Below are 23,427 nucleotides of genomic sequence, written 5' to 3'. Positions count from 1 at the left end.
TCGATTACGATGACTCAGATATGACAAGAAGCCTGACCACCATCCACCAATATCAAATTATGGGTGCCCCTTGACAAATGGTAATGACAACACCCAGAGAACCCAAAATAAATGGCCAGGTAAATGCTAAATGTCTTCTGACGTTTAAAACGGTATGAGAAACACACAATTGCAAGTGAATAAAAATGAACTCAAACACCACCTCCTGTCTTATTTATTAAGAAGAGATGTGCATTGCACTAAATTTAATTAACTGTGAGTCTCTTATTGGTTATTTGCACATATGCAGTTTATCGATGAACAGAGACAAAGTGAGTTTCATTCTAATGTAGACTGAATGTGTCTCTAGTAGCGCATTGATTCAGACATAAATGAGGGACGTAGGAAAGAGGACTCAAATCATTTTCACATGTTGTCGATTTTCAGATTGCCAACTGCATTTTAGGTTTGTTTTTTAGTCAAGAATCCATCCAAAATCCGTGGTTAAAAAAGGACCACTCATCTGACGTACTGTTAGTGATTAGCAGCTTATCAGGTCAGGGAGGTCGTAGAGGTTGAACACCGTGTTTGCAGAAGAAAACCTGCAGTTCACTTAACTCACACACAAGGCAAATGTTTAATCTGCACATCAACACAGTAATTCAGCACTGCAGTACCAGGAAAATTACAACAAAAAAAACCCAAATTGTTAATTGTCATCTACCGTAGTTGTGTGTGTTTTCTTATTAGTCGACAACAGAACAATATCCAGTTTCAGGGAGCTTAAAAGGGTCAGCTGGCTGAGAGGCAGGCTCGGCAGCTGGGAGACTGGCTGTTTCCTGAAGTATTTATAACAAAAAAAGGTTCAAGTGAAGGCTGCCATGGTTTCCCTCCACAATGGCAAGGGTGCGGCTGAAACCCAACAACAAACCTGTCCTCCTTCCCTCCTCACGAGACGGGGCAGCCCTGAAGAGATGGCCGGATGTCAAGGGACTCATCCTCCTCATTGTTAGACATGAAGTAGGCCAGTGTTTACACAGAGACGTTTATATCATTTTGTGCTTGGTCTTTTTTACTTTGTTTTTCTACGTTTTGTCTCCTTCTTAACCTTTTTACGGGATTTCCACTTTCTTCTCAGCTTGTTCATGGTAGTTGTAAGCATTGACCTGTGCTGCGCATACATAACTTTCAACAACAATCCAGTCGAAAAGGCCGTAGTCCTACATTGTGACGCTCCTTATGTTTGGGGTCAGCTAGAGAGGGTCTAACTCCCTGTTAGATCTTTTGTGAACAAACGGTTATAAAACGTCAATAACAGAAACCCAGACCACAGATACAGAGCAGATATAAACTCATTGTATTTAACATAGTTTTACTGCTAGGGGCTTTGAGACCCCAAACATGCTGACAGATAAAGCAGTAGAGTGGTAGTAGAAAGTGGTTAGATCCCTACAGGAAATATAAAAAAAAAGTCATATAACAATCTAATTCTGAGCTTTAGGGTGCTTTCATAGCTGTATTTAGGCGCTTAGATGGTGTCGCTGTGAATGGGTTTCCATCTTTCAGTAAAATGACACTCAGGTGAGCCTGTGACTCCGCCCCCAGCGGACCGAGCGCTCCGATTGGCTAGTTCGAACACCGCTGCCCACACAAACACACAGCAGCGGAGAACATGAGTAACTCCCGATAACTGGAGTACCAACCCAAGACTTCCACAAGGAAAAGTGCTGTTAAATCAGCACAAACTGCCAGGACTTTCTGCCTGAACGCTCTGTACCACCCCCCCCCCATCAGTGCTGCTGGTAAGTCTGAGCTTTTACTTTGCCTCAGTTTGAATTGACGGGGTAAGTTTATCGGAAAGTTTCCTCCTGTTTCTCCCCAAAATCCATGAGGGAGCCTCGTGGAAGCTGTGACCATGGTTCCCGAGAAAAAAGACTGAAAATACCGTTATTCTTGTGGACAACTGAAGGCCGGCGTGTTTTATAAGTCTCACAAAATATAGACTTGTCTTGAGAAGCTGCCGGGAGTATAGAAACAACGCAGTATTTTAAGTAACATTGAAACGAAGTATGCTAATTGTTTGTATTTGTTTCCCCTAAAACTTGCTCTACGCAGCTAGCTTCAAGTCCACCTTCAGTCGCCGTTCACTTCACATTCAGGCTGCGGTTCTGTTTACGACTTAAGTGTCAAATAAACGGTGTTACTTTACTTCTCACACGAGCCGCAATCGAATTTAAATGATAAGGGTGCAATTTAATCCAATTTACAGCCCTGCACTTCGCAGATTTCGCTGTTGCATAATGGCAGGTAATTGACACTGACAGGGTCTGTGCGTGTTTGCGTTGAGTGGGAAACGACAGCTCCCCAGTCAGTCATGTTCGGAGCATCAGTTGGTTACTGGTGCACATCTAACCCGGGAGACTCTGCTGAGCTGCGGCAGGATGATGATGTGGGGTTGCAGTGGCTGATGGTAGGATTAAGTGAATGCTGTGTTTGTGATGAGTTCATTAGGTGGAGGGTGGAATTCCCTCTCCTGTGGGATCCAAAGCATGCTGCTGTTGTGGGATCAAAGCACACACTGACCTGCATGTTTTCCCCTGCTGGTGTACCTATTGTGCGGGACAGTAAAGAGGGACACATTAATATGAAGTGACAGTCCGGGTTTCCTGTTGGAGGAAAAAGGATGAAGTAAAGGCTCGGCAGGTGCTTCCTGCAAGAGACGCTGGTGACAAGTTAATTGTGATTTTTATTTTTGTCCTCCCAACAACAAGATTTCTTTACTTGGCCTAGTGATTTTATCCTGATAATCTGGCTGAATGGCTGTGTGTGTGTGTGTGTGTGTGTGTGTGTGTGTGTGTGTAGATGTGTGCGGTGGGATGCTTGTGATTACGGCTGTGAATAGATTTTTTTCCCACTGTGATTTGTTGTGCATGTCATTGGATTTTACCTTGACATCATTACACAGAATGTGATGTAATTACAACTCATGACTCGAGAAAAGGGAAGGGGGTGAATGAGAGCTGGCGTGTCATTATTATTCATCCTCACATGCTGCTCATGAAAACATCGCCGCAACATGTTATTGTACCACACTTTTATGTCTCCAGTCAACATCACATTCGATCATTTCCAGCATCAGTATTGATCCGAACACCAGTCAGCTGACGGGTAGGCCGACCCTGCTGGCTTGACCTGCTCAGCTGGTGAGAAATTGACTTGTCAGTGATCAGTTAAATGTGCTCCCTGTGTTTTAAAATTAAGTCACTTAAAGCTGGGTGACACTATAAGCCACAACAGCACGGTGAAGCTGCACCAGAGAATGTGTCCCTCCCCATTAATTGAGACACTGTGCTGAATGAAGAGTTAATATTGGACTTAGTTGCCAGGTGGCCAGAAACCTGGCTCTGCTGGATTGATCCTGTGGGTGCATTCATTAATTTAGTTTAAAGTTCAACAAGTTGACTCGTCTTTGTAGGAGCAATACTAAAAGTCTGTCCAATAAATGAGCTTCGTTTGTTTACGAGCCAGGGTTCACTCTGTCAAACTGAAGCTGTCACCGTGATGCCGTTGTCCTGGTTAGACTGTACGGGGATATACAGTATGTCACTCTGTTTCAGACAAAGCTGTCGCTGCACAGCTCTCAATGAATGAATGAATGAATGAATGAGCAACCCCAATTCCAATCTTCATAATCACCATCTGCTTGATCTTTGGCATCAGGCCTCGCAGTTTGGGCCTGCCAAGGCTCCCAAAAGAAGTTAAGGCCGAGGTACTCTCACACACACACACACACACACACACACACACACACACACACACACACACACACACACACACACACACACACCCACCCAACAACAACACCAGATGAGACAAAGAAGGCTTAATGAGTTAAAAATGCACGTGGGCACATATGGCCTGCGATGCTGCGTGTGTGGACACAGTGGAGACGATAATGAAATCTTGGATTACCCCTCATTTATTTAGGGTACAGCTTACAGGAAGGGGATGGTGGGGTGTGGGGGGTAGTGGGCCATGGGGAGGTGTGTGTGTGTGTCTGTTCTGTGGGTGAATGCGTTTAGATACTGTAAATAGTTGCACAGTAGGGCTGTAAAATTTGTATGATGTGAGAATTTTAGTGTTACTTTGTGAAAAGACATCCTTTAACTACTCTTTTTATGGTGGTGTCTCTGCTGTCTGAAGATCTGAGGGAGCACGTGGTTTCTCCCACCATGTCTTAGCACTGGTGAGGCTGATTAAGGTGAAAGGTGCTCCAGTTTTTTAAATCCTACCCCCCCCCCCCCCCGACCCTAACCAGGATTATTATATGACAAACAAGCAGGGCTAATTAGGCTGAGCTCGGCGACCCCTCGACCTTCCATGTCTCCTTGGCCTGACCTTCTGTGAAGAGTTAGGAAGAAGCGACATGGCTGGTTTTTTTGGGCTACAGAAGCTTATCTGAACTGACCGTGAAAAGCCTGTTACACGGCAACGCTGGGGTTGTGTGTTTGGACTTTGTAGATCCCAATTTGTCGGGACAAGAAGAAGTAGATTATTGGCAGAACTCTGTGACACAAAACAACACTGATGTATTATAGTAGTAGGCATCTACTATGGCGGCCTGGCAGTTTTTGGTTGTTTGACAAAAAATCAAAGAAAATCAAATCAAGAAATCAAAAGGTTTCTGCAACTGTTGGTTCCCCCTCCTGACAACAGCTTCATGTCCCAGTTAATTAACTTTATGAACACATGATGTGATGCACTTCTGTTCATTATGGGATGTCCTTCAGTTACAAAACGTATTAAAATAACAGCAGATCAACGGTCAAGTTGGTTTGGGGGAGTGTGTCCAGGTGTTTCAACGCCTGTGCTGCGACTGAAGCAATGATGTCATTGTGGTTGGTTGGTCTCTGTGTGTGTGTGTGTGTGTGTGTGTGTGTGTGTGTGTGTGTGTGTGTGGGGGTGGGGGTGGGTGGTCAGCAGAAATGGCTGAGAGTGGGCATCGTGCCAGGTCTGCTGCACACGTTCCTGTGTGTTGGTCACTGCCGATTGACTCAGCCAACTGACTGCTGACATCATGTAGGGAGGGAATTAAAAAATGAGGAAGCTGACTCTGAAAATGGAAAATGTTTAAACTGTAGCTTTGCAGCTGGCACAGGCTGGTGTCATGTTGGAACTTGGTTAGAAAACTGGCTTGTTGTGGTTTGGCTGTAATGTTCTCAGGCAAAGTCAATAATCTGAGGAAGATGGTTCTCCAAATGTAGCTTACTGGATAGCGTTTGGTAGCCTCTGTTGTGTTCAGCTAGTCCTGTTTGTTTTATCAGTATGGCATCTTTGTTTTAATTTATTTTAAGACAAAGACAGGTGTGTTGGACAAGAGGGTTTGAGATATTTTGTAAGGGTGTAAAACTGACACTAGAGATACTGTTAGATAAAGAAAAGCAAAGTTTTAAAGAGGGCAAGTCAGTGGACCAACATGTTTTGGGTTTGTTTTGTATAAATAAATACATGGATGATTGTCCTTGGAGTCCAACAGAAGATACATTCTTGTGTGGCAGCTCACATGAGGCAGTGTGCTGCAAACTGATTGTCCTTTTTTACTGACCTGGAATCAGCTCGCATTGGTGTCTCCGCTGGTCAAGGCTGTAGAAAGCTTGCCAGGAAGCCTGATCCTGAATCAGCACTGAGGGGCTTTCAAAATCCCGGCGATGACCCGGTGGCGTGTAGTGAGCTGTGGATTAGCATCAACAAATCAAAATGGGATTGGCAGGTGGCGCCCACTCATTCAAGCCTTTAAGATGGACTTTACTCCCACTGTCTCACCTCTAAGGAAAGACCACTCCAACAAGGACAAGAGGAAGGAGGCCAAGAAATGTTTTAATCCTGCTTGAAAAGGGGGGTAGTCTTTTACCATGGAAAACCATGATGAGCATGCTTGTACAGGCCGGGGGGGGGGGGACTTCAAAGTTTCTTTGAAGATGTTGGGCTCAGTTCGACAACCGACCGTTGACGTGTATTTACTTTTTTATTCTCTTCAACTGAATGAATTTCCCTTTCGACACAGAGCAGCCGGGCCCCATCTGTAATGAAAAGGGGGAGGCCGTACTCTAAATGAAACGCTCCACCGACAGGGTAATTAAGTCCAGACACAAAGGGCTCAGCAGGAAGGAGTTTAATAGAGGAGGAGTTGGTATTCTCTGGGGGGAAGTTGGGTCCAGCAGAACCCTTTTTGGACCGCAGGGAAAGGGGAAGGGCGCAGGAGGTTCACTGGCTGCGTGAGCTGGCCTGCAGCCACTTCACACCGCGAGTACTGGGGACACAAAGATATTACTCATCCATTTCTGTCTGCTCAAGTTCTCAAATTAAATGGCTAAAAATAGGGCCTCTTTTTCACATCAAAAACCTCTCAGATAAGCTTGTGTCCAGTAGAATCCTAACTGAGAAGCTCTCAGGTGTAAAATATATGACATGTGCCGGTGATAGACACTTCATCAGCAGCAATAAGAAACTACGAGTGACACGCAAACAGCCAATCATTTAACAGGTGTGTACTTTGGTTGCACCGTCGACATCCACAAAAACCTCTGGAGGTCCTTTGAAACTGCACATGGTCGACTTATTTATTTTTTACTCGTGTGTACTCCTGTTTTTATTCCCCTGACACGCACACACACACAATGCCATGTAGTGGAAAATCAAAAGGACATCACCGCCGGAGCATACCACTTTTAACTCATTACATAATGCGTTCTCATTTCTTTTTTTGCACTTATGCACGGGTGCTCGCATGCATCGCCTGAGCGCTGCGGGCTGCATGCGTGCGCCACGTGCTTGGTGTGTTGTGATGACGGAACGTCGTGGAGGTGGAGGCGCTGTGCTGTCTGGAATAGCGCTGATCCTCTTAAATGATTACTAGCTGCGACCAGAGAGAGAGAGAGAGGCGACCTGCGTGGGGAAACATGCGGACAGATGTCTCACCCCCACCCTCAGCAAAACACACACACACACACACACACAAACACTCACAAACACTGCATGTTTAGTTCAGGCTACAGGGAAGCTCGGACTAGATCCCTTTCCTTTAATAGACTCCAAGTCTATTATACCGCTCATTTGTACCGGGACAAAGGCAATTCCTTTAATTCATTGAGCACCTTTTCCTGGCAGGAAGTGTGTGTTGGGCACTTAAAGGAGAAAAATAGGCCCGTTAATGAGAAAAGTTAGCTAAATTAGTTGCAGCAGTCTGTTTATATCGATACACCCCTTCAAATCAGCCAGTTTTTAAGTGTTCAGTCGAAGATGTATCTTTGTGGTTGCAAAGATGAGACAAATTGACACCGTCCTCATTCAATTTATTATTTTCAGATGGTTGTGAATGCATGTGGCATCCCCGCAGGTCAGATACCACATCAAATACCTGAAAATGGTACTGCGTTGTCTGTATTTGCATACGAAACACTGCAATGCTGAGCTGGAAACGCCATCTTAAAAAGTGGTTATGTCCGTTCAGTCTGGAAATGGCAGGTTTCCTGAGAAGACAAAACCTGCAACAAAGATTTTATTTCACTCGGAACAAGAAATACAGGTCAGTCAACCCAAACCTGACCGGGGTCTTTTGTGTACCAGGTTTCTGTGCCTCATTTACTCGGTTAATCCTAATGTGGCTTTAGAACTATAGGAATGGCTCACCTGAACAAAAGCTGCTGTTTGAGTAATCGTAATGGAGAATTGGGATTCTCAAAGTTGTAAATTCCCACAGCAAAAATAACAATTGTTCACATCATGTTCATCATCATGTGCTCGACAATCAACAATGTAAGCTGGTCCGCAAAGAGGCTGATTTGGCCTCAAAGAAATCTCAGAACATAATCACAAAAATTGCCATGTCTTGTTTTGCTGACAGAAGCGGAGAGGTGACGGAGGAAACGTTACAAATGGATGGCAGAAGAGTGCCGGCATTGTCGCATGGTCCTTCCCTCCCAGCAACCGCTGGGGAATGTGCGTGGCAGTGCTCGGTGTCACAGTGTTGAGCCCTGCCCTTTCCAGCGTACCACTCCCAAGTTTACCACAACTATAAAACATGTTTTGTCTTCGCCTTCCCCCCCTTTTTGGCTTCGATTCTCTCGCCCTCCTCTGTGCTTGACATTTGACTGTGTGTGGGTGCCTTTGGTCCCTGTGGGGAGTAGCGCTCTCAGGCTCTGTTGGGCCCCCAGATGCACACAACTGGAGTCCAGAGCCAAAGATTTGCCCTTTTGTCCTGTGTTGTCGAGTGCAACCCCTCACGAACGCCTGCGTGCTGAAAAGAAGCAGAGCCATTCTGGACTTGTTTCCCTCTTCTGAAATCCTAAATGTCATTGTTCCATCACTGTTTCTGGTTTATTCTGCTTTGTAGCCTCGGGGACATAGCTTTAAAAGACTTGGCTGGCCCTTTTGAAATCCTGTCAGGCTTGGCCGAGATGCCACAAATCAAGCTTTTCAGTGTTGGTCTTTGACCTTTCTCTCCCAGTCAATGATATTTCCATCCTCTTTCCTTTTTACAATTCAGGAATTATTCTTAAACGCTTGACTTATTTTTATGTTTCTCAGTGTTCAGTTTTGTGCCCCAGGATTTAACATCTAACACAGTATGTTCCCAAAATGAGAGAATGCAAGGACGGAGGGGTTGGTGTACGAAGTCAACCAGCTTCGTTTAAACGGTGAATCTGTAGTCATGAAAACGGAGCTGGTTGGAGCAGCTGTGGAAAACCAACATCTGTGCATCTTGAGTCAATTGTATGACGTCATGTGTTCTGTTCTTTGCTGAACACTTCCACATGGACACTGGTGTCATCTCTCTTGATAACTTCATCGACAACCTTCAAGAAACACCAGAGCGACGAGCTCTGCACTTACTGCTTTCCTGCTTCCCACCCCAAACTCTCTGCTGAGTGCTGGTTTGGGAGGTTGGGGGAGTGCTCTGGTGGGACTAGAGGGAGGTGGGGGATGAAAAGGAAGTTGAGGTAACCCACCCCCCCCACACACACCTACCTCACCTCCCCTATCCCATCTCATTCCATTTCATCGCTTCCTGGTTGGGGAGTTCCTGGTTTGGCTGCTGGCTTGGAGATGAGAAGGAGGTGTGTGTGTGTGTGTGTGTGTGTGTGTGTGTGTGTGTGTGTGTGTGTGTGTGTGTGTGTGTGTGTGTGTGTGTGTGTGTGTGTGTGTGTGTGTGTGTGTGTGTGTGTGTGTGTGTGTGTGTGTGTGTGTGTGTGTGTGTGTGTGTGTGTGTGTGTGTGTGTGTGTGTGTGTGTGTGGTGGGGAGGGTGGCAGGCTAACAAAACAATGGAGGCTTTGTGAGAGGGTCCCGCCGTGACAGGATTGTTTGGGGGGGGAAGCAGGGCGGGGGGGGGGGGGGGGGGGGGGTCAGGGCTTAGCGAAGCGTAGCCACTTCATTAGTCAGGGCTCTCCTTTTGCACCTCCTCCTCCTCCCATCCATCCTCCCTCCCTGTCATTCTCTCGCTGCCTCTGCTTCCCTGCTCACTCGTGGAAGCACAGAGGCAGGAGCCGCTCTGGCTGGACAGCACTGAGCGCAGCGCAGGGTGTTTTGGCTCGGCATTGACGAGGATGTGCTTTTGAGGCCGATCGGAGTAGTTAGGCGCAGTTTTCTCCATCAGCACCGTACTGTTTTTGTTCAGAGGTAGGTAGTCTTGTGTTGTCATCCTTCCTGTCCCGTCCCGTCCTTGGCCGCTGATCCCTGATCTGCAGTTTTGGTGTCGGATGACTGGACGCAGCACTCTCAGGCAGGCCTTTGATGAACAACTGAGGATGTGATTTTGTATCTGTGGTTATGGAGAAATTATGAGTTGTTGTTTTTTTTGTTTTCTCATACCCATTTAATCACCGTGCATGATGACATCAGTGGAAAACACTGTACATCTAGAAGTTTCACAAACCCGTTTTGGTGTAGAATTAGGTTAGGTTATACGAGGTGATATTTATGTGTCCGAGGAGGATGGGGGGTGGAGTGGTGGTGGTTGGGGACTGTTGCCTCAGCTGTGTTGACCAAATTATCAGTGTTATTAGGATCTACGTGCTTGTGATTGCTTTCTCCCCCCCCTCCACCCACACTGCCTCTCTTTGTCAAACGCACACCCTCGGGGACAGTTGAGCGTCAGGGTAATCCTTCACATCCTGTGTGGGAAAGGGCAGAGAGGAGCACTCAGACTAACCCCATCACTTCCTCGTGAGAAAGTCTGATCCACTAAAACTCACTGTGTCCAGTAAAAACAACAACATCCCAGCTGGTTTTTACCCAGAGGGCCGTTCGCGGCTTATATCCTGTTAAACTTCCCTCTGTTACGTTCCCTCCATTGATACTTTACCACCACTCAGGGCAAAATAGCTGCACGGTATTCAACTTTCCCAGCCGATTCAGCAGGACACCCTGCAAAATTTTGAATTTGTGTCTTGTAGATAAGATCACACACTCATTACACAGTGAATTGGGGGGAAAACTGTAATGACGGTCTTCTCTGCTGATAGCTGAGGCTTTTTGCAGAGCAATCACTATGACTGTGAGGGCAGATACTTACTGTAGATGGGAGAGCCACATGTCTGAATTTAGTTTAAAAGACTGAATGGACTTGATGGGATAATCGGGGTCTGTCCTGAATGAAGCTTAAAAGTTGCCGCGTGGAACCATTTAAGCCTGCAGGTCATTCACAGGGTTTTCTCGTGTCTGTCTCTTGTCCCAGGAGTCAGAAGGCTCCAGTGTATAGCTGCACGATAAACAAAATATATTTAGTTGCCAGCATCATGAATCTCTTACTGACCTAACTTTACACTCATCGCAGTTGAGTTTTCAATAAATACGTTGTCTGAAATCTGCACATGCATTATAATATAAACACACATTTATGAAATGTGGCAAGAAAGCAAACAAAGATGTTTCTTTTAAATTTCGAACTGTCTGGTTAAAATTGCCTGACGAGCCCATAATCAGATACCAAGAGCATCTTGATAAGCACTTTTCAGATATCCGGAGGCGACCATCTGAACTTCCATATTCTCTCTCTCTCTCTCTCGCTCTCGCTCTCGCTCTCTCGCTCTCTGAACTGCAACATGACTGACATTTTGATATCTCTTTCTCACCAGTTTCTCTGTCTTATCTCTCCACAGAATGAAGAAGTGAATCCTCTGCGATCGCAGTCATGGCTGTCCAGACTGGAATCCAGGTAGGCTCATTGCCATCTAGATAGGATTAGGTGTTGTTGTGATTGGCCAGAGGGGACATTTAGTCCTTCAGTCCATCATTGAAAGTGGTGCAGGTTTGAATTTTGGCTGGATTGATGACTTTGTTTGGTTGATATTGGTTAGTTTTCAAAATTGGTGGCTAGCTTCACCGTCTTTCTCTGGTCCTGTGGACATTTTGGACCAGAACTATTTAGTTTCAAATCTCAAATTCAAATTGCAATAGTGCTGAACTTGACTTTGAGTACTTATTATAGCACAGTCTTTTGGTCCCATTCTTAGTGTCCAAGCAGTGAGTCACCAAGACTATCTGTGTGCCAAATTGGGGAAGAAGTTCCCCCGACTGTGCTCAAGTTATTCAGATTAAATAAAGAACAGCAGACATCTGTCTCCCACTCGACAGCTGTGGCGAGCCCACCTGTGTTACAGCATGCCGTCTTGTTGTTGTTATGCATGTCTGACGTTCCGAGGAGTTTCTCCCCACATTTTTTCGTGGGAGTGGGCGGAATGTGCAACACTTTTTCCCCTTCCCCTCCCAGCAACGAAGTGTCAGCCATCCCCAAACCCGAAACAACAAACGTCTCGTGTTACAGATTGGCAGCATCTCGTTGAGAAGGGCTTTTCTTTGTCATCTGGCTCGGGAAAAGTCCCGGCTCTCCCCACCCATCTTGGACTGTGGATATGCAAAACACGTATCCCACTGCTGTGCACATAACATGTGGCAGGAAACCTCTCAGACTGATCATGTGTTGACGAGGCTGTGAAGAGCCTCCCCAGAGTTGCTGGTGAACTGGATGCCCTAGCTTCAGACGCATCAGATCAACTGTACCAGCAGATATTTAGATTGGTTTATGTGGTGCATTATCTCTGTAGGATGCCTTACATTCAATCATTGTTGCTTTGTCTAAAACGTAGGCAAGAGTACTTCGCATACAAATGAATAACCCTTCGAGAACAACTCCTGGTGAATTGTTCTTTTCTTTTCAGTTTGAACTTGTTTTTATAGAAGTGTGTCTCATTTTCATTCAGTACCAAATTGGCATCTCTACAAAACACATAGAGCAAACGCAAGGAAACGGTCTCTCTCATAATTCTGTCACGGTGTGGACATATTTAGTTAATTCATGTGTGTTTGCAGAAAACGGAAGAAAATGGATTATTTATTTCTGGTATTGCGTGTTATCAGAGACACCCTGTGAGGTTATTGATCCATGTCGGGCTGTCGGGATGCTGCAGAGACCGAAACGCTGCAGCTACTTCCGAAGCTCAGCTTGGAGCTTCACTGCCGATGTAGAGCACAGTCACATTCGATAACTGGTCACACTCTGACTGCTCTGTTCACCCATGCTGAAAATGCATGCACTCATAGAAGTATAAGTAGCATATGTGCACATCTATTAATGCAACAGTAAAGCACAACCCCTTTTTTTTTTTGTACAATATAATGTCTGTAGGTTTGGGTTGCTGCGGGGTTAAAACTCTGCAAAGCTGCAAAATCCTTGTTTTTAGTTTGAAGGGGTTTCTGAGTTTTATAAAAAAAGCACCGTAGAGCTGCGAGGAAGTGCATAGTCGATGGCTCATTCTCCGTGAGTTCACTACTAGCTGCCCCTTTCAGATAACGCATAACGTCATTTGACCCACTGTTTACATAAAAATATTGTTACATGCAGCTTTAATTAACCTAACTACTTGTGAAGCATTTATATTTTTGTTTTGGTGATTTCTGTCGCGGACAAAAGTGGCACAGCTTTTTTTTATTTGCTATTCTAAACGCAGTGGGAGGGAGGTTTGGTGGTGTTTTGTTTGTAACGAACAGACGAAGAACAGGGTGGTTCGCAGAAGCAGAGATAGAGACAGACCTCAACAGAAACGTGTCACTGACTTCCCTTCGTTGGAGCGCTCAAATAACCTCATTTTGCCATGAATATACCTTGCTAGCTTTTCTAAAATTCCTCATTAAAACCAAGGCTGCGTGGTCTTTTTTTGTTCCCCCAGCGGTACAAATATCTGCGATGAAAGTGACCAAATAGATTCCCCAAGTAGTTCTTTTTAGTATTTGAAAAGAGCAACCAGACCTCGTTAGTTCAGCCTGGCCAATCCAAACAGCTCTGGGTTTAGTCGTGATCCTGAAAGGTCAAAGGTCACCAACCAGGCCATGGGAAGTTTAAAAAAAAAAAAAAAAATGGTGGAGCTAAAATAATTGCAAAGACGGTAAACAACACCTCAGATTTAATAAAGCAGTGGGAAAGCGCTTTGGTGTCTAACTAACTTGATTAAAATGTAACTTCTAGTTCAAGTTGTAGCTGAACATTTGACAGTGAGGTTTCTCATTTCTCATGCCTGTTTACAGGCTTCATATACACGAATCATTGACGTACGGCGGGAAAAAAAGGATTTGTAATAATGAGCAGGTGATTCCGTCATGAAAACAGCTTGGCAGCACAAGCATGTGTGCGTGATGGTCATTTTGGGAATACATTGCTACATCCCACTTTTCCCGTCGACGTTCCCTCTATTGACTATTGTTTCGGGGAGTTTACTCGCCCCCCAGCTGTAAGTGGCTCTGATTAAGAGCATCAGATAAACTCCTAAATGGTAAACGTGCGGGCACAAACTGCTTTTCTGCATTTCTCGCCAGGATTACGAACCCACATTCCAGCGCCTATTGAGGACAGAAGCGGGGGAAAGCAAAATAGATTAACTGAAACTTTCTCTGTACTGCTTTACAACACTAGTCTCCTTTTTAAAACCTGAGCGCTCACCGTGAACCTGTACGCGGTCAGGTGACAGAGTACGAGGTGGATTATCTCACTGTTCAGTCGCCTTTTCCTAATCGGCACCGTGTCTTTTACGTAACTTCTAACCCTTACACTACACTGCCTTCTTTTCTAATTGGCTGCATGTCGAGAAACGCACATATGTTGTTGTGACCCTGCAGAGCGTCGCATGCAGCCTGCCCCTCTGAACTGTGTTATGTAATATGTGTGTGTGTGTGTGTGTGTGTGTGTGTGTGTGTGTGTGTGTGTGTGTGTGTGTGTGTGTGTGTGTGTGTGTGTGTGTGTGTGTGTGTGTGTGTGTGTGTGTGTCAGTTCATCCCTTTTTGAAGTGAGGTAACCTTCTTCAGTTTTGAACATCAGGTGTTTTTGCCACTTTCTCCTGTATTATTTTGAATGTGCGTGTTCCCCAGTCCCACATAAATTGTTCCCACCCCCCGCCCTTTTTGGGTTCGAAGGTCACCGTGACGAGTGTGGAACCAAAAGGAAAAAAACACTGTCGTCCATTTGATATTGTGCCACAAACATTCCGTATCTACTTGAGCCAATGCTTCGCTGACGTATCCTTAGCGGTGTTGCTCAGGGAAGCTCAGAGTATCAGCAGAAGTGCGTTACTGTATAACGGCCTCTCTGTTCGACTGGCCAGAAGGTTTCCTGTCTGTAGGCCGAACAAGCATGATGAACAGGATTCAAGGCCTCAACAAGACTCGCCCTTGTTTTAAGCACAGTAATCCATTACGCCCGGAGGAGACGATGTCCCATTTATTGTTCAATGACGTGATGGACACAAAGATTAAAGGCTGTATCTTAAACAGATGTCAACAACAACAAACTGGACAGAGAGGAGGAGGGGGGGGGGTCATCCAGAAGTGAGTTATGTAATGTCTGCACAAGTCGTCATAGCGCACATCTGCTGCTGGTTTCTAGATGACCCCTCCTGCTGCCTGCAAACAATTCAAAAGTTAGAAATAAAACAACATAGCCATTTTGTAAAGAGGAATTCTGTGCATTTTTTGAGGAATTGAAGCTTCGTCAGTCTCTCCCCCCCCCCCCCCCCTAAAAGCGTGTTTAACTTAATACTGATTTCTGTAATGTACATGGTGGCTTGTGAAACTAAGAACACTGAGGCTACACAGGATTCTTTTCCACCTCTTCCTCATATCACAGACCTAGTGAATCGCTGAAGTACGAGAGAGAAGGGAAGGGGAGAGAGGGGTGTGACAGAGATGGATATGATGGGACATTAATGTCAAGAGCCGGGATCAGCAGCCCGCTCCAGGCTCCGAGCCCCGGACTGTGAACTAGCGCTAGACGCCCATTTAAGCAGTCAAGTGCAACAGCGTTCAGTTGTCTCCGTTTTTCCTTTTTGGATTTGAAACAAAAGAAAGAAACAAAATAGCGACGTCTGTAAGGTTGTCTGTCAGTGGACAGTGATGGATGTTTAGAAAAAAAAAACACCAAAACGTGTTGGGTGGTTGGAGATAAAGCTGAGGTCGTGGAGTAAACCACAGTGGTCAGGCCCATCGGCAGCATGTGTGCTGCAAACTCCAGCAGGGCATACAAGTGAAGTGTGGTGTGACGGCATCCCTGACGCGTCCTCTCTGCATGGATGGGTCACTACAATTCCTCTTGATAGTCTCCCGGTGCACGGCTGAGTGGTAACCAGAGTATGATTATGCTGTGGCGTTGGCTTACAGAGAAACCACTAACCCATATTCAGGGTTAAAAAGCAATCCAGAACAAAGTGTTTCCAAAAAAACTGTATAGGTTCGACTCCTTTTTAAGTGTTAAAAACATCCAACTTGACTTCCTGTAGCACTCAGAATGAGGGAGTTCCATAATCAAACACTATTGCATTAATTAGGTATTGTATCAGCCAATACCTATAGCGAACTGTTTCTGCTAACCGGCTGCTGACGGTAGCTTCACGTTTAGTGTGCAGATATAAAATTGGTATCAAACTTCTCAGCAAGAACGCTAAACTATTCTTTTAAAGCTGAATGTCTTAAAACCACGGCTAAGAGTAGCACTCAGATCAGATTAGGCAGATGTCCCAATAAGTGGGCAGCCACACTAATCTGTTATAACATTCTGCCAGGGTTTCTGTTTCTAATCCCTTGAGTCGTACAAGGAGATGATGTAGACCTTATTAATTTCATCAGAGATCTTTGTGGCTGCTGCTATTTTTCCTGTGACACCTCCTTGATTTTGGTTGCATACATAAATGGTTCAGAATGATTTTGTCAACAAAAGTTCCGCTCTTCAACTCGTCTGTCAGCGGGGACGGACATCCGCCGTTTAATCCTCCCTTGACTTTCCCCTTCCTCTCGTCTCCAGGTATGGTTCGGCGAGAAATTTGATGCGCCGTTGCTGAGCCCCAGGAGCCCCCGCAGCCCGCTAGCACAGCGGCACGGCCCCGGTCTCGCGGACGTCTTCCAGTATGACCAGTGGCTGGCGGTGCGACATGAGGCCACCCTGGTGCCCATGCAGGAGGATCTGGCCATCTGGCTCACCGGCATGCTGGGTAAGTGCTGCTTTAAGTCTTTTTGGCCCCTCTGACTGTATATCATGTTATATTTTACTGCAGCGTAGTTACATGGATACATACAAGCATTGTGTCCAAACCTGTGCATGTGTGAATCAAGGGCGGGCAGTTGCATGCTAACAGTTTGCCCCTCGAGGCTAGGAAAATACAGAAGCACAATTGACACGGGCCTCCCATGTAAATGGATTTGGATGTTGCTATTTCCAACCGGGCCTAAGCAAACCACAGAAACAGGAGTGGAACAAAATCCCTCATTTCATCCGTCCCTGCCATTATACTGACATGCATTGTCCCTTACCATACAATGGAAGCAGCCAGGAAACTGAAGCTGACTGGAAACTGACTCTATTGTTGACTGGTGAAACCGTTTTTTTTTTTTTTCTTTTAGAAGCAGACAGTTTTTCCCAGGAGGAATGTGGGCAGGCACTAAACGCTCTACATGAGTTATTGGTGATCGCGATGACCCGTATCCCACATTTTTAAACTTTTAAACCAATTTGACCGATCTGATCTTCAATCCCGAGGGGGGGGGGGGTGGCAGATTCTCAGCAGATAAAGTTTCAAGCCTCGAGGCTCGGCTACGTTGTCGTGTGAACAAATAAACTTTTGTGGAGCAATCTTTGTCACTTAGTGTTATGGCTTTTGTGGATTTGTAAATTCAGTTCACTTGGCCTTTTGTTGAGATTCCTAGAGCAGCGAGTTACAATGAGGGGTCGCGGGAGCACCATAAGTCCTTGAGGACTGCTTATAGAGTCAAGAGGAATTTTCTATTAAGTCTTTGTTGTAATTGTCTTTATTTTGCGCTGGAGATGTGGTTTTGACCTGGAAAAGTTCAAAGAAGCGGGAGGAATCTTGATGAAGGGCTTTTGCAGATGATAGTTTGCATTGTGCTGTACATTTTATTCTGTCTTTTCACTCTCACTTTCTCCAGGAGAGGAGGTGAGAGCGGAGTTCTTCATGGAGGAGCTGAATAACGGCGTGAAGCTCTGCCAGCTTATCGGCGTGCTGCAGACTAAGATCGCCCAGAGCTGCCCCTCCGCTCTCTGCAAGGTGAGTCAGACAGCAGCGATGAAAATAACTGGGACGACTGTCCGAAGGGCAGCTTTCATGCTGACGCATGGGGGGAAGTTTTGGACAGAGCTCTGCAGGTTTGAAGTTCAGTTTTCTGTTAAGTCTTAGGAGCTGTCGGGTTCAGGTTTTGCCTCTTGCTACAATGTTTTGACAGTTTTTTTTTTTTCCTTTTGTTCTGAGATGTTTCTCTGCCAGAGCTGATAGACGGGCTTCCCATTTAAAATTAAGCATGCGCACGCAGCCAGAGGGATAGAAAAAACTCATTGCCACAATATCATGATAGCTTCTACTGTACGTAGGAATGATAACAACTTGCTGGAAAACCGTTTTAAAATTACTCTTAGCATACATGAAATTCCTTCAGTTTGCCTGCTGTACAAGTTAAGAGCGCAGATCCTCCCTCATTCTATGTGAACCTCTGTGGTTTATTCATCAAAATGTGCCAGATGTCTTATGCTAGCAGCAAAACTTCTCTCAATACGTTCTGAGCGAACAGAACGTATTGAGAGTTGTTGGGAAGTGAAACTCTTGACATCTCTGAGGTGGGGGAGGAAGACAAGGCTGCGTGTAAATGTGTTGTTCGATCTAACCGCAGTTTATTTTTCCCCCCCGACAGCTGTTCCCCACGAGGAAGGTTGCGTGTAAGCGGGACGCCTCTCCGGGTTCCTTCTTCGCTCGTGACAACACCGCCAACTTCCTGGCCTGGTGTCGCCACATCGGCGTCGAGGAGACCTACCTGTTTGAGTCGGAGGGCCTCGGTAAGAGCTGCCGCAGCACCCACAGAAGCTATAGCCTTTTTCACCTGTTCTGGAGGAAATCCTTCCTGTCCGTATTTCTTAAATTCCAGCCATCTAAAATGCAAACCTGTGTCTGAGTAAATCTGACCCATCCAGTCTTTGCAAACAAGAACACTGTTTTTGGCTGATATGACGTGGCAGCCCTCTCCTGGTTATGTAGATAGGAATCTTGTAAGGTATTAAAGTGCGGCTTCTGGTGCTCTTAGACAACCAGATAAAGACTCCTAGCAATGAGGGCAGCAAGTACAGGTTGTGTTTATCCAAGCAGAAATGTCACCTTAACCGTCTGGAAAAAATCTTTTATCCCGGTGATCGAAATGCAACAAAGCGTCCAAAGAATAACTGTCCTCATACCTGTCTTACCTCAGTCATGCTTTTGAGTATGAAAACTTTGGAAATGATACATGATGATTTTTCCTGCATGTGCCTGGCCACTGTCTACCTACTGGGGGGGAAAAGAAGACTCCTCCTATTTTTCCTCTGAAGCTTTTATTTCTTTAGCGAGCATCCAAGACAGTTTTAGAATTGGGCCAAAAGGAAGTTGAGACCTTCTGGGGCCTACTTCAGGAGTTCTTTTTAATATTTGCTAGGATGTAGATCTAGCTGCACCTAATCCATGCATGTGATTTTGAACACTTAACTGTTTGTAGTGCTGGGGTGAAATAAGAGGAGAAGATGGACCAGCTGGCAGAAAACGTCAAAGATGGGTAGAAAGAACTGAGAACTATCACCTGGCTTCATATGCAGGGTGTTAACGTGTAAAACGGACTGTGGTTGTAAGCTCCTAATAGAGCTCTGTTGTTTAAGCCTTACTTCTTAATGGTTTAATAGGATCTTCCGTGGAGAGCAATCACCGTGAGTACTCTGTATGGGGGATCACTTCATTACTAGTAATGGCTCTCCAAAAAGAAACTTGGATTGGAGAAAGAAAGCCTTGAAGTCTCCTGTTCCAAGAATGGAAACACAGGTTCTGTAATTCTGCAATATACTGTTGACTTTAAAGTTGTGCTCTCCACCACCAAACCTCTGTGCTCTTCTGCATCATTCACAACAACAACCCCCTCAGGGAAGAATTCACTTCATGTTATGTGCCCATAATGTCACGTTTTGGAATGCGACACGTGAATTTAGTCATCGCTCATCCCTCGTCTCTGCCGGCCTGTTCGGTCTCTCTGAAGGAAGCAGACGTGGCAGCCGCTTCTTCACATTATTTGATAATAATAGTCTGTTAATTGTTGTGTTTTTCTGCCTCAGTTCTGCACAAGGAGCCCCGACAGGTTTGCCTCTGTCTGCTGGAGATCGGCCGCATCGTCTCCAAGTAAGTCCTTGAACACAGAAGAAGAAGAAGATTGGTTTGGTGGTGCCAGAGGTGCACGTGTATTGACTTGGGTGCATTTCTCAGGTACGGCGTGGAGCCTCCGGTGCTGGTGAAGCTGGAGAAGGAGATCGAGCTGGAGGAGACTCTGCTGATGACAGAGGAGCCGCCTCCGGCCGTCAAGACCTTCAGCGTGTGCTGCCAGCACGGCGGCCTCTACCAGCCGGGGGTGAGTCCCGACTGACAGCTTGACAATGTGCACAGGAAATGAACGGCGGGCTGTTTTTAAGCAGCAGACGGAACATGAGGCAGGAAGTGTGGCGCGGGAATGGCCTTCCCCTCCTTCAGCAGGTCACGTTACTGCCCCCCAAACATTTGTAATATCGGTGAGCTGTCATCTAACATCAGTCTAGACGATGGCGATTACTGCCCCCCCCCCCCCCCCCCCAACTCAAAGATGTAAAGGGCTTCGGCTGATCACGTTACCGTCACATAGGTGGTACATGTGCGACCCAGTTGAAGCCGAGCCAAGACTCCCGCCGCTTCATCGGCGCCCCACAGGGTATGACGCATCCCAGCCGACCATGTGACACTCTGCCGGGCGCCCTGTGATGTGACTCGCCGTCACACGTGACCCCCCCAGGCTACAGATATGTGACGTCAGCTCGCTGTAACAGCTGTAAATACCTCTTTTAACCTCTGGTTCTAAATCATGTCTGACTGACATCGTGATTCCAGCAGTGTCGGTGTTCGGGGCGTTTGTGCCTCCGTCCAGTTCGGCGGGTAAAACGAGCGTTGGGGATTTTATTCCCAGAGGAGACAGCTGGGCTAAAAATAACTGCACTCATTGAAGTGGAAGGCAGTTTGGATAAAAGCTAGTATGTTCCTGAATGCATTTTCCTTTTACACATTCAAATATGCAGCTTAGAGCAAATGCTGTCGAAAGGGAGGCCCTTAAATGTATTGCTTTGTTTCCCAGCCAACCAAAGGCGTCACTGAATGACCTTCCAACTGTAAATGTTATAAAATAATAGAATAATAGAATCCAATAATTGCTGCCAATGAGACCTCCAATATGGCCGCCTTATGATGGTCCTCTATTGTCCCTTGTAGGAGCACGGCATGGACGACCCACCCTGCAACTGCTCCAACAGAGTTTCCATTGAGTACCTGTCTGAGGGACGCTACAGACTGGGAGACAAGACCCTCTTTATTCGGGTGAGTGCTCTGAACACACACACACACACACACACTGCAGTGGTAGCAGACTTGGCTCACTTCACGATAGTAATCCAGACAATCCAGAGAGTCACTAAGTTGTCCCATTCAGAAGTAGCAGCTCGTTTGTGTCACAGCTTTTTTGAAATTTCAAGTCAGGGTCTATTATTCTGAGGAGGCGCTCCTACTAATATATATAGACTGTAGAAGGAAGTCTAGAATCCAGTCCAGCAGAAATCCTTGAAGTCCAGAAAAAGGAGATCCAAATGTCGAGACCATAGAAAAGTGGTTGAGGAGCAGCCTCGGCAGCAGCTCCAGCAAGTTAATCGGACAATAACAAATTGCAGCCGTCAGTGTGTGTGATGCATAAAGCAGAGCACATTGTCATTGAGTCTGTTTTTAAATTGGCACTGGTGCACTTTTACCAGTTCTGCAGTACAGTAAGTGTGTTTTATATCCTATTAAAAGCGTGTGGTAGTGTGTGTGTGTGTGTGATCTCTGATTGGACACATGTAAGCTTGTTACCCAACAGCGGTGGATTGCGTTAGGCGATTACATCATAATTAGTCTCGGGACAGAGCGGCTCATTTATAGCTCCTCAGCAGCTATTTTGGGAACTTCAGGGAACGTGTCACTGTTGATTTTTGACTGTCTACAAAGATCTGTGATTTTCTTTTTTTGTTGTTTTTTTTTTTTTTTTTTTTTACACCAAGCCAAATGTAGTTTTCTTGATTTCGTGAGGAGAAACCCGTCTTACCCGATGACTTCCTTCCCTCCACAGATGCTTCATGGTAAACATGTGATGGTGCGTGTCGGCGGCGGCTGGGACACGCTGCGCGGCTTCCTGACGAAGTACGACCCCCTGCGAGTGCTGCAGTTCACCACTCTGGAGCAGAAGATCCTGGCGTTTCAGAAAGGCCCCCCCGGCCTGGGAGGTCACCATGGCAACGCAGCTCCACCCCCTCCTCCTGACATGGACCCCCTCGCCGCCGTCAACAACCTCATCTCCTCCTCATCCTCCTCTTCCTCCTCCACCTCTTCCTCTTCCTCCGGCTCGGCCTGTAAGCCGGTGTCTGTGACCGCCGCAGGTCAGACGTGTCGGTCCTACACCGCCTCCCCGGTCTGCACGCCCACGTTACCCAGAAAAGGCGCTGCAGCTGCACCCAAGAAGAACCTCCAGGGGACACCGTCTTCCCCCAGGAAGCCCACCCAGCTGCCCCTGCCCATCACCACCAAAGGTTCCTCCTCTCTGCCCTCCACACCTGTGGGAAGTTCCTCCAAACAGTCCCCCAGCCCGGGGCAGATGCATCGCAGAGCTCTGACTCCATCCTCGGCTCCATCACCTGCCCCCGCAGATCCAAGCCCTGCCTCCAAACTGAAGCTCAGGCCGTCTCCACGTGGCGCCGCCTCTCAGCCCAGGAGCCCCGTCTGCCCTGAACCGTCTTCCAAGTGCCCCAAACCCTCCAGCCCCTGCTCCTCCCCCACCGCCGCCTCTGTGCCTCGACCCGTCACTGCACCAGTACGGGCACCCGCCCCTAAAGATGCCCGGCCCCCAACCGGTGCCAGCCAGCGCTCCCGCCTTGCACAGCGCCGTCCCGGCTCCCCGGCCTCGCGCCTCCGTCTAGAGGCCGCCAGGCGGGCACGGACGGCCACAAGAGCCGCAGTGACGCCAACGCCAAGAGCAGCGACGACAACTTCCCAAACCCGGACCCCCACCCCCAGCTCCCGGACAGCCTCCCCAGGGCTGCCAAAACCCGCCTTCTCCCTGCCGAAGAACAAAGAGGTCACAGCCAAAGCTAAGGGGCCGGCCCCGACCAAGGCAGCCGCCGCCCCCCCACACGGTGCCGCTGCTGTCCCCGGGCGGGTACCGGGGGACAACACCGGCCCTTCTCCCGCCAGCAAAGCCAACCAGAAGACACCAGCCGCAGCACAGAGAACGGGGCGAAAGCAAGCAGCCGCCGCGAGCCCCTTCAACGGGAAGTCGACTCTAAAACCCGAAGCGTCTCCGGGACAAGCCCTGGCCCCGCTGAAAACCAGCCCCAATGTCAAAGCTGTTAAGACCGAGCCCGGCAAGAAGATCCCACAATGCAAGGGCAAACGCGAGGACCCTTATTTTGAAATGAACAGTAGGAGGAGGCTGAAGACGTAACGGGGACGGTCAGGCTGGTTCACACACGGCTTCTTATCTCAAACCAGCACTTGTTGGATCTCAGACAAATGAATCTTGTCACTAATCACTAGTCACGAAAAGCTTCTCATATATGACCATTCATTTGTCTTCAAATTGATTTCTGTTCGTTGGGTTTTGGATGTTATTTAATAGTCTTTTTAGTTTTGCTTTTTTTTTATCTAAAAGGGTCAAAGATGTCATGCGTGGTCTGTCTCGTCTTCGTGGTGATGTAATGGTCTGTAATGTGTTTTGAGAGGTCGGCTCCATGCTCCTGGTTAACACTAAAACTTGCACAATGTTTACATTTTCACCTTCGTTGCAGCCGTTAC

The 23,427-nt window shown here is 46.9% G+C and overlaps 1 protein-coding gene across 1 annotated transcript; it reads left to right on the top strand.

Moving 5' to 3' along the window:
- The first annotated feature begins 1,763 nt into the window (after positions 1–1,763).
- On the top strand, positions 1,764–23,077 carry gas2l3 (growth arrest-specific 2 like 3). The gene is made up of 9 exons (XM_070929165.1): positions 1,764–1,781; positions 11,137–11,192; positions 16,320–16,506; positions 17,459–17,577; positions 18,215–18,356; positions 19,650–19,713; positions 19,798–19,939; positions 20,824–20,928; positions 21,710–23,077. The coding sequence occupies exons 2-9, from the start codon at positions 11,169–11,171 to the stop codon at positions 23,075–23,077; spliced, it is 2,151 nt and encodes a 716-aa protein (XP_070785266.1). The 5' UTR covers positions 1,764–1,781; positions 11,137–11,168.
- The last annotated feature ends 350 nt before the right edge of the window (positions 23,078–23,427 follow it).

The sequence above is a fragment of the Enoplosus armatus genome, chromosome 22, assembly GCF_043641665.1.
Source record: "Enoplosus armatus isolate fEnoArm2 chromosome 22, fEnoArm2.hap1, whole genome shotgun sequence".
Taxonomy (NCBI): domain Eukaryota; kingdom Metazoa; phylum Chordata; class Actinopteri; order Centrarchiformes; family Enoplosidae; genus Enoplosus; species Enoplosus armatus.
The sequence above is the reverse complement of the archived record's forward strand: the minus strand, read 5'-3'. Positions and strand labels throughout refer to the sequence as shown.

Coding starts and splice junctions, on each gene's coding strand:
- gas2l3 (XM_070929165.1), top strand. CDS start 11,169: ATGGCTGTCCAGACTGGAATCCAG. Junction 19,714..19,797: donor ATCGGCCGCATCGTCTCCAA/GTAAGTCCTTGA, acceptor TGCATTTCTCAG/GTACGGCGTGGAGCCTCCGG. Junction 20,929..21,709: donor ACAAGACCCTCTTTATTCGG/GTGAGTGCTCTG, acceptor TTCCCTCCACAG/ATGCTTCATGGTAAACATGT.